Source organism: Octopus sinensis, linkage group LG2 (genome assembly GCF_006345805.1).
Source record: "Octopus sinensis linkage group LG2, ASM634580v1, whole genome shotgun sequence".
In the NCBI taxonomy this organism is placed as follows: Eukaryota; Metazoa; Mollusca; class Cephalopoda; order Octopoda; family Octopodidae; genus Octopus; species Octopus sinensis.
The window spans coordinates 174,868,514-174,887,725 of NC_042998.1; the positions used below are offsets into that span (position 1 = coordinate 174,868,514).

At 36.5% G+C, this 19,212-nt stretch overlaps 1 protein-coding gene across 2 annotated transcripts in view; it reads left to right on the forward strand.

Annotated features, from left to right (window-relative positions):
• The window catches only part of LOC115232494 (krev interaction trapped protein 1), a 39,139-nt gene extending 20,321 nt beyond the window's left edge, over positions 1-18,818 (forward strand). For both annotated transcript variants that reach the window (XM_036500461.1, XM_029802395.2), the window contains 11 exons: positions 1,969-2,106; positions 2,932-3,085; positions 4,001-4,108; positions 4,392-4,496; positions 7,817-7,880; positions 9,733-9,893; positions 11,895-12,058; positions 12,835-12,949; positions 13,092-13,175; positions 14,562-14,633; positions 17,859-18,818. In XM_036500461.1, coding sequence (XP_036356354.1) covers positions 1,969-2,106; positions 2,932-3,085; positions 4,001-4,108; positions 4,392-4,496; positions 7,817-7,880; positions 9,733-9,893; positions 11,895-12,058; positions 12,835-12,949; positions 13,092-13,175; positions 14,562-14,633; positions 17,859-18,065 — 1,372 coding nt within the window. In that variant the 3' untranslated portion in view covers positions 18,066-18,818. The remainder of the gene's footprint in view (positions 1-1,968; positions 2,107-2,931; positions 3,086-4,000; positions 4,109-4,391; positions 4,497-7,816; positions 7,881-9,732; positions 9,894-11,894; positions 12,059-12,834; positions 12,950-13,091; positions 13,176-14,561; positions 14,634-17,858) is intronic.
• The last annotated feature ends 394 nt before the right edge of the window (positions 18,819-19,212 follow it).

Sequence of the window (19,212 nt, forward strand, 5' to 3'; positions counted from 1 at the left end):
CAGAGGGACAAGCCTAGTTGTCTTGCTAGAGAGGAGATACTCTGCACTTTATAAAGATGGGTAGGAGTAGCTGTAAAGAAGACAGATGGTAGTGACAAGATGTCAAAGCATCTCATATTTTGTGTGTGTGTAGTCCACATTACTCCGTAAGGAGCATAGGGCTGGTTTCTCGGTTACTCTATCTTATATATTCCTCCATGGACAAGACACAGGATTATTCATTTTTACCAGCTGAGTGGACTGGAACAACATGAAATGGAGTATTTTGCTTAAGAACACAATGCATTTCCCACTCCAGGAATCAAAACCACAATTTTACAATCATGAGTCCAATACCCTAACCCCTAAGCCATGTGCCTACACACACACACATACACACACACATACACACATATCTCATCATCATCATTTTTAACACCCATGTTTCATGTTGGCATGGGTTGGACAGATATGACTATACATGTGTAGTTAGAAACTCCATAAGATGTACCCAGTATAAGCTATGGACACACAAGAGGTGCAGCACTATCAAAGGAAGGCTAACTGGGAAGATAGTTTTTGTGTATGGCATATGCTCGGGCAATAAGCACTGAAAATGTGCAGAAAACAGCCTCCGTCACATTCCAGAGGGAAAAACTACAAGTAGTTGAGAGCCTTCGTTACCTTGGTGGATGCTCTGAGAGTGTAACTGCTAGAATAAGAATAGCCTGGGCAAAGTTCAAAGAGCTCCTACCTCTGCTGGTGACAAAGGGCCTCTTGCTCAGAGTAAAAGGTAGACTGTATGATGCATGTGTATGAACTGCCATGCTACATGGCAGAGATACATGGGGCATGACTGCTGAGGACATGCGTAAGCTTGCAAGGAATGAAGCTAGTATGCTCCACTAGATGTGTAATTTCAGTATGCATACACAACAGAATGTAAAGTACTCTGAGAGAAAAGTTGGACATAAGAAGCATCAGATGTGGTGTGTAAGAGAGACAACTGCACTGGTATGGCCATGTGTTGCATATGGATGAGGACAGTGGTGTGAAAAAGTGTCACACCCCAGCAGTAGAGGGAACTTGTGGAATGGTAGACCTGGGACAAGGTGGTGAAGCACATCCTTCAAACATTGGACCTCACTGAGGCGATGACAAGTGACCAAGACCTTTGGAGATATGCTGTGCTTGGGAAAACCCAGCAAGCCAAGTGAGACCGTAACCATGGCCTATGGCAGTGCAGCATAACCAGCCCATTTAAGAGTACCCTTCAATCATTGGGCAATAAACTGCGCTTACAAAGACCTGTTGAGGCAAGTGAAGTCATTGTTGTGGTCAATGACAGTATCACCTGATTGGCACCTGTGCCAGTGGCACATAATAAGCACCATTTGAGCCTGGTCAATGCCAGTACCACCTGTCTGGTCCCATGCCAGTAGTACATAAGCATCATTCAAGCGTGACCATTGCCAGTGCCACCTGACTGGCCCTTGTGCTAGTGGCATGTAAAAAGTGCCCACTGCACTCTCGGACTAGTTGGCATTAGGAAGAAACTTTGCCAGATCGGATTGGAGCCTGGTGCAGCCTTTTGGCTTGCCAGCCCAGAGTCAAACCGTCCAACCCATGCCAGCATGGAAAGCGACGTTATGACAATGATGATGATGATTCTATGTGTGAGGGTATCTGTGTTCATGTTTACATTCTCAGTTTGTATGAAAAAGCACTGAACTACAGGGCTTCATGTTTGGTGACATACTGACATATTGTTTATTAGCTGTACATTTCAAAGTCAAGTAAAATGAAGCCTCTCTTTCTTGAAAAACAGGCAAGGATTAGCAACAGGAAGTACATCCAACTGTAAAACAATGCCTTATTAATGTTTTCATCTAACTCCAGTTAGAACAGAAGAACAGATGTAAATGTTACTGTTCATGCAAAAATAACATGTCTGATAATGCATATATGAATCTCTCATTTGATTTCAAGGGATCAGTTATGGGCTAGAAATTACCCAATTCATAAGTGTGCATATGAAGGAGATGTCAATGGAATAATGAGACTTAGTAAGATTCCACATTCCATGAAGGATGACAAAGGGTTTGCACCAATTCATTATGCAGCCTGGTAAGTAGCTTTCGCTCTTGTAACTTGCAGTTTTGGCCTCAAAGGATTCTGAAATCTCTGTTCCCATATAATTTACAAGAATTCTGTGTTTTAAAAGTATAGTACAATGTATTTTGTGAATGCTTATAGTTTTTTGCATTTATCTTTCATTTTCCACTTAGATTGGATGGCTCCACAAATTCGAAGATGTGTCTTTCATTGATATTCTGATCATCATAAAGAAATGTCATAATCCATTGATTGCTAGAACATTACTAAAGACTTTGACATTACATATTCTTATTGTAGAAGGATGCACTAGAGTGATATTCCATAGTCTTCTCTAGGCTTCTAATAGAATTTGAGCTCAGTGTTATTGGCTGACAAAGTACTTGTTAGTTATCTAACACTCCATTGCCTATAGCTACAAACTATATATTCTGATAAAGAAGGAACTTGTATGCAATTGCTTAACCTCCTAGAATTAGCAGTCAGAAATATCTCAAATCACACCTTGTTCTTATAAGAGGAACCCATTGGATAATGTAATTCTAGATGCATTGTCTTAGGAGACAGAGTAGTTACAGCTGGAACAGGTTTTATCAAAGGTCTACTCTCAGGTGACCTGAGACTATACAACAAACATTTTTAGCATGACATAATGTGGGAACATGTATACAGTTGCTTGATTTGCTAGAAATAGCAACCAAATCTTTCTCTGTATCCCAAGATACGCTATGTCTGGAAAAAAAAAGTAAGAAATGGTTAGATAATGTTTCTACTTTATGCCTCCGGCTTTAATATTTTAAAGAAATGCGTAATTGTACTTCATTTATTTGTATAAAGGAAAGGGCATGCTGATGCTGTGGTAACATTGCTAAGGGCAGGATGTTCTCCCAACATTACAAATATGGATCACCAGACACCTTTACACATTGCAGCTATGAGAGGGAAGCCAAATGTTGTTGATGTCTTATTGGAAGATTCAAATATTGATGTGGTAAGCTTTATATCTTTACCTTCATAACAAAATAACTTGATTCAGTTTTGTCTTTTTATAATAATAGTAACTTCTTCTGACTTTGTTATAGTAACACAAAAATACTACATGGAAGCCTGGGATTGTTAGGAGGTGGGGAAAATGTGAACTGTGATTCAAGTTTTTCCATTTTTTTTCCAATGATGTTAACAGTTTAAATGAAGTGAAATATAACTGAAAGCCAAAACCAGGTTACATACTTAAATTGGGATCTGTGGATTCAGTAGTGGTTCACAAATTTTTTATATATATTCTCATTTAAATTTGGTTAAAAACTGTAACTCGTGTACAAAATGTAAAATTATGTCCACACATTTTTTCATTATAGTTTTGAAACTTCATAGTTTGAAAGTGTTTTTAAAAACGAAATTTGTACTGAGTAAAAATATCATTTGGAATTTACATTTGGTTTGTCTCTACGAGATATTCATATACTGCAACATTTAGTGATGAAATGGAAGCATTTTCTATGCTGAGGTCACTAAAACCTTAGTTTTCTAGAATTCATTGTCATATCCTACCTGTTATTTTTGTGTGTGTGTGTCCAAAAAAAAAATTAGTGGGTTGTCAAATGAATTCATTTTTTTTATTACTTGGCATTTCATCATCATTCATCTGAAACAAAAAAAAAATTATTCAACTTTCAAAAACAATATACAAAAGTTGTAGAAGAAGAATAGAATGACAAAAAAATATGAAACATTATACTAAATATACTTTTTGTGTTAATTCAAATAACATTGGAAAAAAATGAAAATAAATGGGGAAAAAAGAAGAAATTTATATGATGACCAATAGACTTTGAGAATAACTGAAAGTGGAAAGTAGATTCTAATTTTCTTTTTCTTTTTTTTTTCTTTTGTGCATCCTTCACAGAACGCTCGAAATAAGAACAACAAAACTCCCTATGATCTGTGTTGTAAAGCATCCAGTCCTGAAATGAAACGAGCAGCTGATCTGTTAGAAGCTGCTATGAACAGACCAGTAAGTTTAAACAAATTTCATTCATTCATACAGAAAACTACTGCAGAAAAATCCAAGAATTCCATACTCCTCTTAGCTTTTTTTTCATTCCCAGATCCTACAGATATTTTACAAAAATTGTTACTTGATTATAAACTTCATTTTTTTATGATCAAATATTTGTATTAATTAAAACTGAAAAACTAAAATACAAGTTTAATATTATAATTGCTTGTTTAATAAGGTCTAATTTCTGAAGCACAGATAATGGCTTCATTGTTATGTGTTTGGCTCTTTTATTTAGAGTCGCAAAATTGAAATTCACCTCATGGACGGAAAGCAGAAAACCTTGAACTTGACTACAGGAGATAATACAACTGTCAGCCACTTCAGGGAGCAAATGCTAAGAGTGAGTAAGCCTTTGTTTGTTTGATTTGACAATGTAGTAATCCTGGAAGATAAAAAGCTGCTGTTTTTGTTCTGCCAGAATTCAATAAAGTAGGCACCAGAACTCATACTTTGATTTATTTGCATTTGACCTGTTTCTCAAAGAATAAACAGAAAAGCAAGTTTAGAATTTATAGAGATAGATAGTACCCGTGTAAGTCAGTCTTGGAATGCACAAGATTCAGAATTACTTAGAACAACAAATTTGCTGCAATCCATTGAAGTCCTCGGTACAGTTTGGTGGAAATATGCTAAGGTATACAATTACTTTCTGAAGGCCTGTTATGATAGTCTTTCACTATTATACTTAGTGCCTACTTATTCCCAGTTTCATCGTTCCACCTAAAGTATAACTTATTTATATGTTGCTTCTACACTCACTGCTCAAAACTCATGTTGAAATAATTACGTAGTTTTAGATATTGATACAGAAACTCTGCCAGATCAGACTGGAGCCTGGTGCAGCCCCTGGCTTCCCAGACCCCAGTCGAACCGTCCAACCCGTGCTAGCGCGGAAAATGGATGTTAAACGATGATGATGATGACATGTGTTGAAAGCACTTACTTTACTTTGCCAGGAAGTAGGATGGTACTGCCCACAAGCCTTTACAGGACCCCTAAAATTTGTGGAAGCGAAAAAGGGAGATACCCTTAAGCCATAAACCTGATCCAAGTACCTACAACAAAGTGAACTCTTTCACTAAAGGCATGAACGGGTTCAAGTGGTTGTGTTAAACCAAATTTTAATTGCTAGAAATTTAATGGTTTTATCTCTGATGTTTCTTAAAAAAAAAAAATTTAGCAAAACAGTAACAGGTGGTTAAATCTATAAAGGGTCAAACTAACAAACAAAGATTGTTAAAAGGTATCCTGTCACTCTAAGCTACTCAGTCCTCCTGAGTGTACTGAACCAGATTGTGTTACTGTTCACCACCTAAGGAAATAATAGCTTGGAGGAAACCACCACTTTTTCAGTAGGTCATGCTGAATTTGATTATTCATGTTAGTATGATTTGTAGGTGAGTGGATTCCTCCTAGCTAAGTTACTTTATATTAAGACACTTTTTAATGGTGACATTACACTATTACTACCAGTTGAAGGGGAAAGAATGGATTTTATGATTTGCCTAAGTGAGGATAAACACTACACTCAGTTGGGGTTTTTTTTTTGTTGTTTCTGAATTTATGTAATATATTATCTCATCTTTTGTATGTGTACATATACTATATATATCATATCATTATCATCATCATCATTTAACATCTGTTTTCCATGCTGGCATGAGTTGGACAGGTTGACAGGAGCTGGCAAGCCAGAAGACTGCACCAAGCTTAACTGTTTCTTTTGGCATGGTTTTTATGGCTAAATGCCCTTCCTAATACCAACCACTTATATGTGCATGTGTGTGTACATACATACATACACACACACACACACACACACACACAGATTTGTCCAATGCATCCTTTCTTTAAAACAGTAGTGTGTGGATTGAGAGCAACAACTTGGTTGTCTCATAGGTTGAGTAATCTTGCAAAGGCCTTTCATCATTGATTCAGCATAAATTTGCCTGTTGTTCTTTAGCTCCAGATCAGCTCTGATCAAACAGACCTAAGAGGAAATGCATTCCAGATGTGGCCACCCTGTCTTTTGTATATCAAAAACTACATTGTCCAATATGTTTTATTTGAGAAAAATTTGGCTGTTTTTACCAAATGGGCAAATGACTGTAGCTGAATACCATGACCAGCTGGCATACATTGACATCACTTTGTAAGACAGAAGAGGCAGGCCAGATGATACCCTCATCTGTCAGAAAACAGCTCTCGTATTCTCTGTCTCTCTTCTCTTATTTCATTCCTTTAGGCAGCTGGTTTGTGTAATAGGCAGTACAAGGTATGAATTATTCAGGAGGTATGTGATACTTGATAAGTGGAAGAGTCGAAAGGGTTTTGGCTATGTTTGTATTGATATACTTATATAAGCATCAGTATGAAAAGGACATTTTACTATAAGTAATTTTACATTAGAATAGTTGCATGAAATATTTGTAGTGTGACCTGCACTCCTCAGACCAACTGAATAATAAATTTAGTTAAGTAATATCTGTAACTTAGTGTTTATTAGTGTTCTTTTGAAATTGTTTCTTGTTCTGGGGATTTGAGATCAGTACTGTAAGTTAGCAAAACACTTCTCAGTGTTATAGTAATCTTTCTTCCATTTAACTCTGGTTGTGTGTTGTGCCTTCCCATGATACTTATTTCTGTATCACAGCAACATATCTGGCCTCCATGCCAGTGGCACGTAAAAGACACCATTCGAGCATGATCGTTACCAGCATCGCCTTACTGGCACCTGTGCCGGTGGCATGTGTAAAAGATTCGAGCGAGGTCGTTGCCAGTACCACCTGACTGGCCCCGTGCCGGTGGCATGTAAAAGCACCCACTACACCCTCTGAGTGGTTGGCGTTAGGAAGGGCATCCAGCTGTAGAAATTCTGCCAGATCAAGATTGAAGCCTGGTGCAGCCATCTGGTTTGCCAGCCCTCAGTCAAATCGTCTGGAAAGCGGACGTTAAACGATGATGATGATGAGCAACATACTGATGACATGGTATGAATATTCAATTCTTCAGCTGGTAATTAGATACCTTGGTCAGCCATGACTCTCCCACAAACCAACTGTTTTATCTACAGTTCAGGGCTTTTTGTCTTGCAAGTTACTTGGTGACTTTGCTGATGTTAATACCATGTAAAAAGCACCCACTACACTCTGTAAAGTGGCTGGCATTAGGGCTTGATACAATCCTCTAGCTCGTCAGCCCCTGCCAAACCATCCTACCCATGCCAACATGGAAGGCAGATGTTAACATGAAAATAAAAATCAAATGGAAATTGTAGTTGTGATACCTGTGCTGGTGTCACGTAAAAAGCACCATCCGAACATGGCAGATGCCAGCGCTGCCAGACTGGCATCCATGTCAGTGACACGTAAAAGCACCAATCGTGGCTGTTTGTGAGCCTCCTCCGGCCCCTGTGCCGGTGGCGTATAAAAAGCACCCACTACACTCACGGAGTGGTTGGTGTTAGGAAGGGCATCCAGCTGTAAAAACACTGCCAGATCAGACTAGAGCCTGGTACAGCCTCCTGGCTTCCCAGACCCCGGTCGAACCATTCAACCCATGCTAGCATGGAAAATGGATGTTAAACGATGATGATGATGATTAAACAAGAGTGTGAGATTCAAAATACATTATTATAAAATTATTATTGTGTTCATTTAGGAACTTGACCTGCCTGAATCTTACGGAAATATTTTCTCAATATGGATTTGTTCACAAAGTCTTGGTACGTATATTGATAACTATCATTAACTTTTATTTATTATTTCTCTATTTCTTTAAAAATATTCAAAATCTTTTGCTCCTTTTGCACTTCCATCATTGAAGAAAAGCTTTTGCAAATTTAGGCATTTGTATTTTGCAGAAACAGAAACTTATGCTTGAGTGTCCTTCATACTGCTAACCACTCAACTGTAAAATTGAAAGTGGGATTTATTTGTCAGCCAGGCAAACTGAGAGAAGCAAAATTGTGTAATTTGCTTAAGAGGCAGTATAAGAACTAAAGCTTAGCTTGAATTAGTATGCATGTTATCACCAGTTCAGTACTTTCATGACCATTGGACTTTCACTGATGCAATTATTTGGTAATATGAGGAAATGTTAAAAATATCAGCACAAATAAAAAGAGTAAACTCAAAATCTTAACTGTAAACAGTCATTGCAGTATACGTATAAATATGGAAATATATGAGAGTATTAAGCCTTTGTCCCACTGAGACTGTGGTTGAGAAGCTTGCTTCCTCACTGTATGTTTTCAAGTTCTGTCTCCACACTGTGTGGTACCTTGGGCAAATTAGGTGACTGTCTTCTACAATAGTCCTGGCTGACCAAAGAACTATTCAATTGAATGAAATTGAGAGAAGCTTGTTGTGTGTGTGTGTATGTACATTTGTTTTGACATCACTTGGTGGTTGTGAAGGAGCATCACCATAATACAAGTAATGTTTTTTCTAGCCTTCTGTAAAAATAAAAAAAACCAGTCTGGCCATAGGAAAAATACCACCATGCTTGGAAACAAGTGAGGTGAGGGTTGGTGATATAGAGGGCATGTGGCCATAGAAAATCTGTGTCAATGAAGTTTGTCTGACCCATGCAAGCATGGAATAGTGGATGTTGAAATGAGTGTGAGGAGGAGGCTGTAGTGGTAGTAGTAGTGGTGATGATGGTGGAAATAAATAGTTAAGCAAAGTAATGATTGTATTTTCAGCTTTATTGTTAATAATTAATGATATCCACCATTGGGAAATTAGCCCTGTGGACATCAGAACTGGGATAAAAATATGAGCAGTGATATTCATATTTAAAGGAAAATTAATTGAATTTTAGTCACAGACTTGATTCACTGAGAGCTAGTTTCCACTCTTCAGTGATGTCTATATACATAAAGATGTCTATATACTGTCTTATACATAAAGAAAATATATTTTATGCAAAATGTTTTGCTAATTACCAAAAAATTGTGAGATTTATTTTGTATTTTTAAAAAATGTCCTGTATATTGTAAAGATTTTCTCTAAACTATGGAAATTACTGTTTTAATTCTAAAAATTAATGAGAAGTAACATGGGTAGGTTGGAAAATGTGTCAGTCTCTTAATTGAAAATAATCCACAAATTTTGTGTGAGTGGTTTAAAACAACTAAGGATTTGGCACTTTGTATTGTCACCAACACTGTGTATATATATGTAGTCCAAACACTCAGTTCATGACGTTACTGTTGTTGTTTAACCCCAAGTCAGCCCTGATCAGACAGATCTATGATCAAAAGTATTTCAGCCATTACCATTCCATCTTTTTAAGATAACAGATGTGATTTAAGGATATTTGGGGCTGCTATTTCAAGCAGGTCAAGTAATTCTAAAGGTTCTTTTCTTAAATTAGATGACAAAAACAGAAAAATTTTGATTTTATCTTCCAAGGTCTCAGTGCTTCTAAAGGAAATCTTGGTAGAAATTAACAGTTATGGCAGAAGCAAGTTTAGTTGTTACTAGTAACCGAACAGTGTTAGTAAAAATAAAAATTAGTAGTTTTATCATTATTAGTTGTAATAATTATTATACATTCTTGGCATTGTCTAGAACTCCAGTTGAAGTTGGAACACAAACCTGTCCATCAGTTACATTCTTGGAAAGGAGTTGTTAAACAGTTAACTGAAAAAGATCCTGAACAGGAAAAACCAGTCCTTCAATGGCGGCGCAATGCAAAAGTCAATCTCCAAGAAGAACAACTATTACTTTCAGTAAATTGCTTTTCTATCTTTTAGTATAAAGTCTTATTTTACTTTTATATTTTCTAATTTTGTTTTTCTTTTTCATCTTCATTTTCCTCATCTTTTCTCATCTTCTTTTCATCATATTTTTCATAATCTTTTTCAACTTTGTTTTATTTATCATTTACTTCTTCTACTCTTACAGTTTGTCATAGACTCGGCAATTAGTTCCATAAGTATTCCTTGTTCTGCCATTGGTTCATGGAAACATTTTATAAAACTTTGAGCTTGTGATATCTCCATCACAGGTGGTATCAGAGATATCTATTGTAGGTAAATTTAATTTACAAGTATAGAACTGTAGTAGCACAAATATTTCTGTTGTTACTCATTGTTCATGTATTCTCTGTAGATTTCTACACTATTGTAGTTGTTATCCACTACTTACAACAGTTAATGTCTCTTAATTCACGCACAAGAGAAATTTGTTTGGTTTTTCTCAAGCAGATTGATTAAACCTCTTAATTTAATGGAAGAGCAATGATAATTATATCCTTTGTGTCTCTCCAAAGTATATTAGTGGCATAAATGAACTGAAATAATCAATGCAAATAAAAATTAGGTCATAAACTTTATTCAACAGACATTTATCTCCCATCTCAGGGTTTGCCATACTCTCGTATGATGGCCTTCAAGGCGGCGAGCTGGCAGAAACGTTAGCACGCCAGGCGAAATGCGTAGCCGTATTTCGTCTGTCGTTACATTCTGAGTTCCAATTCCGCCGAGGTCGACTTTGCCTTTCATCCTTTTGGGGTCGATAAATAAAGTACCAGTTTCCAACTGGGGTCGATGTAATCGACTTAATCCCTTTGTCTGTCCTTGTTTGTCCCCTCTATGTTTAGCCCCTTGTGGGCAGTAAAGAAATACATTTTGTTTCCTGACAAGATAGTGCCTATCTCATTTTTGTCTTTATCATATTTCTCCTTATACAGAGCAGCTCACAGTAACTATGGACAATATGAAGTATAAACTTTTATTACAGTAATTAAATTTTATTTTCTAGACTTAAACAAGTCATTTAATTAGCTTCCATGTGTCTAGGTAGAGTCATTATGCCAATATAATTAACACACTGGTTCAGTTCCCCTCATTTATTAAATATCTGATTGTTTTGGTTTTGTTTGTCAAAGCTCTTTTGTTGCTTCTTGAAACCTTCTCAGTAGTGGGTGGAACAGTAAAAATATGTAAAACTTTTCTCAAGTTCCAAATGTGAATTTGTCTGCGTTAACTACATCCCAAAGACGGAGCCTTATATCTTTGTTGGAAACCAGCTCCCTCCTCAGAGAGACATACACACACACACAAATGCAATAAAATCTCAAAACAAACAAATGCAACTAAGTCACTGAGAAGGTTGCAAGAAGCAGCAAAAGTGATTTGACAAACAAAACATCATCACCATCGTCATCAATTAGATAATTAATAAATGAGTGGAATTGAACCAGTGGGTGTGTGTTAATTATACTGGCATAATGACTCTCCCTGGGCACAGCAAGTTGATTCGATAAAAATATAGTCTTATACCAATAAGAATTATCCCCCTTCTCTATTCTATTACAAAATCGACATCCGCAACACAGCATTCCAAAAGATAATTGGAATCTTTTCCTTTTGAACGGCAGTTTTCAACACAATTTCTAGTTAACTAAACACTTTTAAACTTCGTATACTGGTAGAATGTGTCAAAATAAAACATTTTTTTCTCTTGGCTTTCTTGAGAAAATTGTAAGTTGTAAGTTTAACGTAGTTTAATTTTTCGAATTTTAACCAATCGATGGCCTCTATTGAGCTAAAATCATTTGCTGTGTCTAAAACTGAGACAACATCCTGTCACTGTTATGTTACGTTCAACAGGAAAAGATCCGATAATTGTTTTATATTTCACTTAAAACGTGATGATTTATCGACTTGTTTAATTCATGGCTATGCTCCAAAGGAATATCTTGCATAAAACGTCTTTTTCTTCACCAGCAAATACAGCATGAAGTTGGCATCAACCTTCTCTTCCAAGAGGCTTACCACAACTACATTTATGGACTCTACCCATTTACTGATCAAACCAATTACTTCCTTGCTGCTTGTCTTATGTATATATTAGGTGGAAAGCAAGACCCAAACACTGTCAAGTCATACTGGTCAGTTTATGTTGCTTATTTTTTATTATCACAGTAAATAATAGGATATTCATGTAATAGGGCTTGCCTTTATCATCAGTTTACTTTAAATGTTCAGTAAAAATATTTATCAATTTCTATCTGAAATATTCATGAGCTAATTTCTTTCTCTCTCTCACAAGGTTAGTTCTTTGAAGGAAATAAATAAAATTGGAATGGATAGGAGATAGAAAAGAAACAAAGAATAGTCTAAAGATACTACTTTCAAAAATGTTTCAAACATTTCATTGATAAATAAATTTTTAAATCATCATCATCATCGTTTGACTTCTGCTTTCCATGCTAGCATGGGTTGGACAATTTTGACTGGAGGCTGGCGAACCAGATGGCTGCACCAGACTCCAATCTTGATTTGGCAGAGTTTCTACAGCTGGATGCCCTTCCTAATGCCAACCACTCCGAGAGTGTAGTGGGTGCCTTTTACGTGCCACCGGCACGGGGGCCATTCAGGCGGTACTGGCAATGACCTTGCTCGAATCCTTTTACACATGCCACCAGCACAGGTGCCAGTAAGGCGACTTTGGTAATGATCACACTGGAACGGTGCCCTTTTATGTGCCACTGGCACGGAAGCCAGTTGACTGCTCTGGCAACAAATAATATCAACAACCAATATCTAAATGAAATGTTAATCAGCTTTTTTTATGTGTGCATGAAATATATTTGGTTCATTTCAGCTCTCTTGCCGCATTTGATTTATCCCCTACTGAATGTTTTATTTCTATTTTCTCTTTCAGTACAAAAAATTTGACAAAATTTCTTCCAACTTCAAAGCAAAAAGTAAAAGGAAATGCCAATTATATTTTAGCCCAATATCGACAGCTTCTTGAAGATGACAGTCTTACTCATACGGTTTGAATATTTCTCTGGCTCCTCTCTTTATTTTGTATTTGTTTTCCTCACATTTAAAATAGTTTGTTTTTTTCCATTTAATATTGTTTTTTTCTTCTTGATTTTAATTTTTTTTCTATTATTCTATTCTCTCAAATTACAGTCTCTCAAATTGGAATTTCTAAAGAAATGTCACACACTTCAAATATATGGATCTGCTTTTTTCTTTGGAACACTTCAGGAGCGAGTATGTTGAAATTTTTTTTTTAAATTCTACTTTTATTTCTCATTCATTTGCTAATCTTAGAATTTAGTGAGGTAATATGTAAGACTATTTCTGAAATATATATATATATATATATATATAATCATCATCATCACATGTCCATTTTTCATGCTGGTATGGATCTGATCGTTCAACAGAAGCTGGTCAGCCAGAGGACTGCACCAAGCTCCACTGTCTTCTTTGATGTGGTTTCTATGGGACCATCACTAGTGAGGTCACTGAGTAACTTTTAAGACAAGACCCTTTGACTAAGGGGCAGAACAGTATTGATGGAGGTGGTTTTATACCAGGTGATAAGAGGTTAAAGTATGATATAAAGACAGGAACGAGTGTAGAGGAAGTACATGGTTACTCCAGTTGGGAAAGAAAGTGGATGGTGGTAAAGATGTGTCAGGGCATACTCTCAAGTTACAGAAAGGTGGATAAAAGAGAAATGGTGTGGGTGGGTAAGTAAATTCGTGGGAGTATGAGAAGTGAGTAACAGATCAATAGAGACTGAGAAAGAGAGAAAGGCAGTGCAGGAATGCAGGTGAAGGCACAGCCAATCACAAATGTCAGTTGAAAGTGAAAGTAGAGAAAGTAGGTGGGAGTCAGAGAGAAGGTGGCAGGAAAAATTATATGAACAGTAGGGGATGGGGTGCAAAAGATGCACAGTACCAAAGACAAAGTCAGAGGTACGTCAGTAGCAACTACAGGAGATAAACAGAGGTAATGGTGAAAAAGTCATCATTGGCAAAATAAGGTGGTATACAAGGGAAGGGGAGGTGAAAAGAGCATTTAGTGGAAAATAAGGAGCAGTAAGGAATGATACTGAGAATGTATGAGTAAAAGCAGAAGTTCCAGGGAGAATAGGCGACAGGAGATATGTGCAGTTGATAAAGCTGGAGTGTTATCCCTTAATGTAGCAAGCATGTCAGTACAAATGTCTTTGGAAGTTAAACCCCTTTTCTGCAGGTACTTCATTACACTATAATAATATAATGAAATTATTGTATACAGTGCTCAGGTGAAATTTTGTCCATTTTCGAGAGAAGTCACTTCTAGATACTTCTGAAGTCTCCTTTGAGCAGTCAAATATCAGTTTACCTAGAAAAAAAAATAAGAAGAGTTGAAATTAATACATGCAAGATTTCACAGCTCTAGCATCACTCTTTCATAGTCAACCGAAGAACTTTTCAGCCCACTCCTGTATATCCTAGATCAATTCATCTTTTAGTTGACCATTTGATTCTTGTACCCTTTCACATTTCACATTCTGTCTTGTCTGTAATTTCATATCCTGTCTTGGCTTGAATTTGCATTAATTAACAATGAATAAAACAAAATGTGTAATTTCTGTCTTTGTAGGCAAATCGGTTTACACCATACCATATAGGTGTAAATGGCTTTGGTATTCATTTAATTAATGTTCAAGCAAAGGTAAGTTTTCTTAGAACTATAAAGTCTTTCCAAATTAAATTTATTCAGTAGATTTTTTTTTTATATAGTTAAGGGCCATGAAATTAACAGCCTGAAAAGAGGCTAAATACATTTAGCTTTTGCCTCCCACTCATTTCAATTAGATTAAATTTCATAATAGTTTAAGAAAAGTTCAATAGATTTCATACTATATAATTGTCATCATCGTTATATAATGTCTGTTCTCCATGCTGGCATGGGCTGGATGGTTTGACAGGATTTAAGAAGCCACAATACTGCATCAAGCTCCAGTGTCAGCTTTGACACATTTCTCTAGCTGGATGTCTTTTCAAATGCCACCCACCTTATAGTGTGTACTGGGTGCTTTTTTTTATGCTGCAAACATAAGAAAAATACTAAATAGAAATTCCTTTAACATTTGAACTCTTTACAATATGGTGTCACATCGAGGGTATTTCCCTGTTAAACTATTAGCATTTGGAATGGCATCCCTCTTGTAAAAAAAAATTTAATTATTTCTTATTCATTTGCTAATCTTAGAATTTAGTGAGATAATATGTAAGACTATTTCGGAAATATATATATATATATCATCGTTTAACGTCCGTTTTTCATGCTAGCATGGGTTGGACGGTTCAACCAGGGTCTGGGAAGCCAGGAGGCTGCACCAGGCTCCAGTTTGATCTGACAGTGTTTCTACAGCTGGATGCCCTTCCTAACGCCTACCACTCCGTGAATGTAGTGGGTGCTTTTTACGTGCCACCGGCACAGGGGTCAGGGGAGGCTGGCAAACGGCCACGATTAGTTGGTGCTTTTACATGTCACTGACACGGACGCCAGTCAGGCGGCGCTGGCATCTGTCACATTCGGACGGTGCTTTTTACGTGTCACCGGCACATGTATCTTAACTACAATTTCCATTTGATTTTTATTTTGATGTTGGTGTTTACGTACTTGACTCAATAGGTCTCCTCAAGAACAGCGGGTCACTCTACGATCCAAGGTTAGCACAGCAGGCCGTCCTGCAAACACACTTCATTTGTCAGGTCTTCACAGTCACAGCATATCTCAGGGGTTCGGTCTTTGTCATTTCCTCTGTGAGGCCCCACTGGCATGGGTATCACAACTACAATATCCATTCGATTTTTATATTGATGTTGATCTACTTGACACAGTAGGTCTCCTCAAGCACAGCAGGCCGATTCAGAAATTATCCCCTGCATAACAAACAAAAGATTATAAGAAAAGAATATATTTACACCATAAATACTGATAGTTACTCCACTTAAGCAAATAAAGAAAATATGAAGCAGGGTACATAACTTTGTTGTCCTCAATCTGCCTGGCTGAAAAGTTTGAGCCCTTGCTTTACGGTCAAGTGTTTAGCTGCATGAAAGTGTCAAGTTATGAAAACAGTTGCCATAACAATTTTTACATCATATTTGAAAAAGCCACCACCCCACCCAAACTTTTTGAATCACTGCTAATCTTGAAGTTAGTCTTCCTCTTAAGGTGTCTCTAGATTATACAACCATATTACTGAATATCCCTGATGTTCCTTACAAATTCTTTGATCAATCAGCTGTAAATATTTTTGAAAGTGGAAGACGTCTTATGACAAGAATTTTATTGTAATCTTTCACATGAAAAGAAAAAAAAGAGGAAAAAAGCAATGCAAAAAAAACTTAAAAAATATAAATTAACATTTAGAAAAATTAAGAAACATACTAATAAAAACTGCCCTAATGAGGAATAAATTCAGAAATATGTATGTAAATGATAGAACATCTTCAAATAAAATTGAGAATCATTTGAGTTTTTTTTAGAGACTTGTTGTGTAAGGCTGGAACAATGTGAGGATTTCTATATTTGACTTTAATTTCAAGTATAATTTTATTTCTACCTTCAAAGAAAGAAAAATGAACTTATGTATATATCATCATTTTTGCATTTGCCCTTTCACGCTAGCATGGGTTAGGCTGCTGGTCACAACTCAATTCATTTGTTATTTGGAGTTATTGTCCTCTGAAATGAGTTTAGTACTATGTATTGCTAACACATGCCATTTTTATAGCATAGTTTCATTGGTTGGATATCCTTCCTACTATCAGCTAATTTACTAAATGCACTCGATGGATTTTATCATGGCAACAACACTGGAGAAAATATCTTGTCCCAGTTGTACAGCAGTTCGTTCATGAATATTTATACTCAAAGAACATTTACTCACATGCTAATAAAGAAAGTGAAGGAAAGACAGTGATACCAGAAGAGAAAGAGAAGTGAGAATGAGTTAAACATTGAAATGAAATTGGTTATATGTTATCTTTTATTGAAGCATTATATATTATCATTTTCTTGTACATACATTTGTCTATGTTGTGTCAGCTTGACAGGTTTGCTCCTAAACAGCTTCCTGCCATTTGCTGGTGAGATCGTTGCCAGAGCAACAAGCTGGCCTCCATGCTGATGGCTTGTTAAAAACACGGGAAAAAACATTCAAGCGAGGTCGCTGCCAGTGCCGCTGGACTGGCTCCTGTGCAGGTGGCACATAAAAAGCACCATTTGAGCATGGCCGTTGCCAGTACCGCCTGACTGGCCCTCGTGTCGGTGACACATAAAAGCACCCACTACACTGTCGGAGTAGTTGGCGTTAGGAAGGGCATCCAGCTGTAGAAACTCTGTCAGATTAGATTGGAGCCTGGTGCAGCCATCTGGTTAGCCAGACCTCAGTCAATTCGTCCAACCCATGCTAGCATAGAAAGCAGATGTTAAACGATGATGATGATGATGATGAGCATTCTGAGGTCAGCTTTCTTCATCTTGGTTTTCTTCTTTCACTGGCTCCTTCCACTTTAGTCACATGACCTTTCTTACCTTTACTGTCATCCTTCATATTATATGTACAAAAAACTCATATATGAATGCATGGACAAATGAAATAAAGAGGCACTCAATACATTTGGTTATTTATTTAAAAACAGTTTGATTTGGGCCCATGCAACTTCGTTTCATAGCCACATCACAGGAACCTGGAGCCAAATCAGAAACTGTTTTTAAATAATAATAATAATAATAATAAGACCCTGGGAAACCTCTCACAGAATCAACCAGAGCAAGTAAGACCAAAACCTCTGAGAAGTAAAATGTAGTAGTAGTAGTAGTAGTAGTAGTAGTATAAGAATAATAATATTTATATATAAGTATCTTTTTCTTTAATTTCAGAGTTTTCCCAAAAGTTACATGTATAAGGACATTAGCTGGCACTACCAAGAGTTCAATATCAACTTGCTTGAGATACGAGTAAAAAGTTCCACAGGAAGTGTGTTACATCTACAAACAAAGCAAGCTGGTATCATTTATCATCTTATGACCAAGCTTAGCCGCAAGCCCGGTTCTGAGGAACAAAATGGAATTAAGAGTATTTTATAACTAAATATACTTGTGGGAATATTTGTGTAAATATGTTTATTTGTGTCTTAAGTGGTTTAAGCATAATATTAAATGATAACTTTCTCTTTCTCTCTCCCTCTGAAAGTAAGTGGGATATGTCAGGAATGTGTGTGTGCATGTGTATCAGAGTGAGTGAGTGAAATTTTGTGTATTTGTGTAAATATGTATGTCTGAGCTGAAGTGATTTTGGTGGCAGTGGAGAATGCAAGTGAATGCAAGAGATCAATAGTTTCACATCAAATTCATTTCACAGAAATCAGTTGTGATGACTTCTGTTATATTTTATATAAAATCAAGGAATTTAGAGAAACAGAGAAAGTGAAAGTAAGAGAAAACGGAAGAAATTTTCTTGAGGCTGTGTTCCACATAATTTATCAATTCTTCAAGTATATAAAAGTTATTGTAACTTCTTAAATTCAGAACTCTGCAGAACTCCGACATGTTTGCTGCTTTATAAATCTAAATCTGTGATCACTTTAATTTTTATACTGACTTTGTTATGTATGTGGACCACTGTTGTATGGGGCACTTGTGTGTGTATATATATATATATATATATATGAAGATACCCATTCATCTTGCATGGCCCTCACACATATGAGAAAACTCATTTGTCTTGAGTGGACCCACACATGAATTCTTTAGGGTCCTGTGTGGAATCTTTACATCACATGTAAGGCTTACTCAACCCCGTCCCCTTCCAGAAATAAAATAAAATAAAATATATAAATTAATGATTCTTTTTTTCAAAAAAAAATTGCGTTTCAGTCTTTATTTAAACGTTATCCAGTTTAGCAGTAACTTTTTCTTATTTCTTGCTGCAAATAATTCCAATAGTTATTGTGTACCCATCTCTGCTACGTCTGTCTCTTGCTTTTCATATCTTGAGTGCAATTCTAAGAAATGTTCTTAGTGCAACACTCACCCATTTATTCACCTCTCTGCATCACACCTACATATGAGCCAATAAACTTTTATGCTGTTTCTTTGCCTGCATAAATTGCAGCTAAATCTTTTTCACATGATATTTCATTCAGGACCATCTTATCAGCATTATAGGCCCCCAGGCAAATGAGTGCCTAGGGCTCTATAGTATTTATTTATTGACAGCAGGCCACAACATACA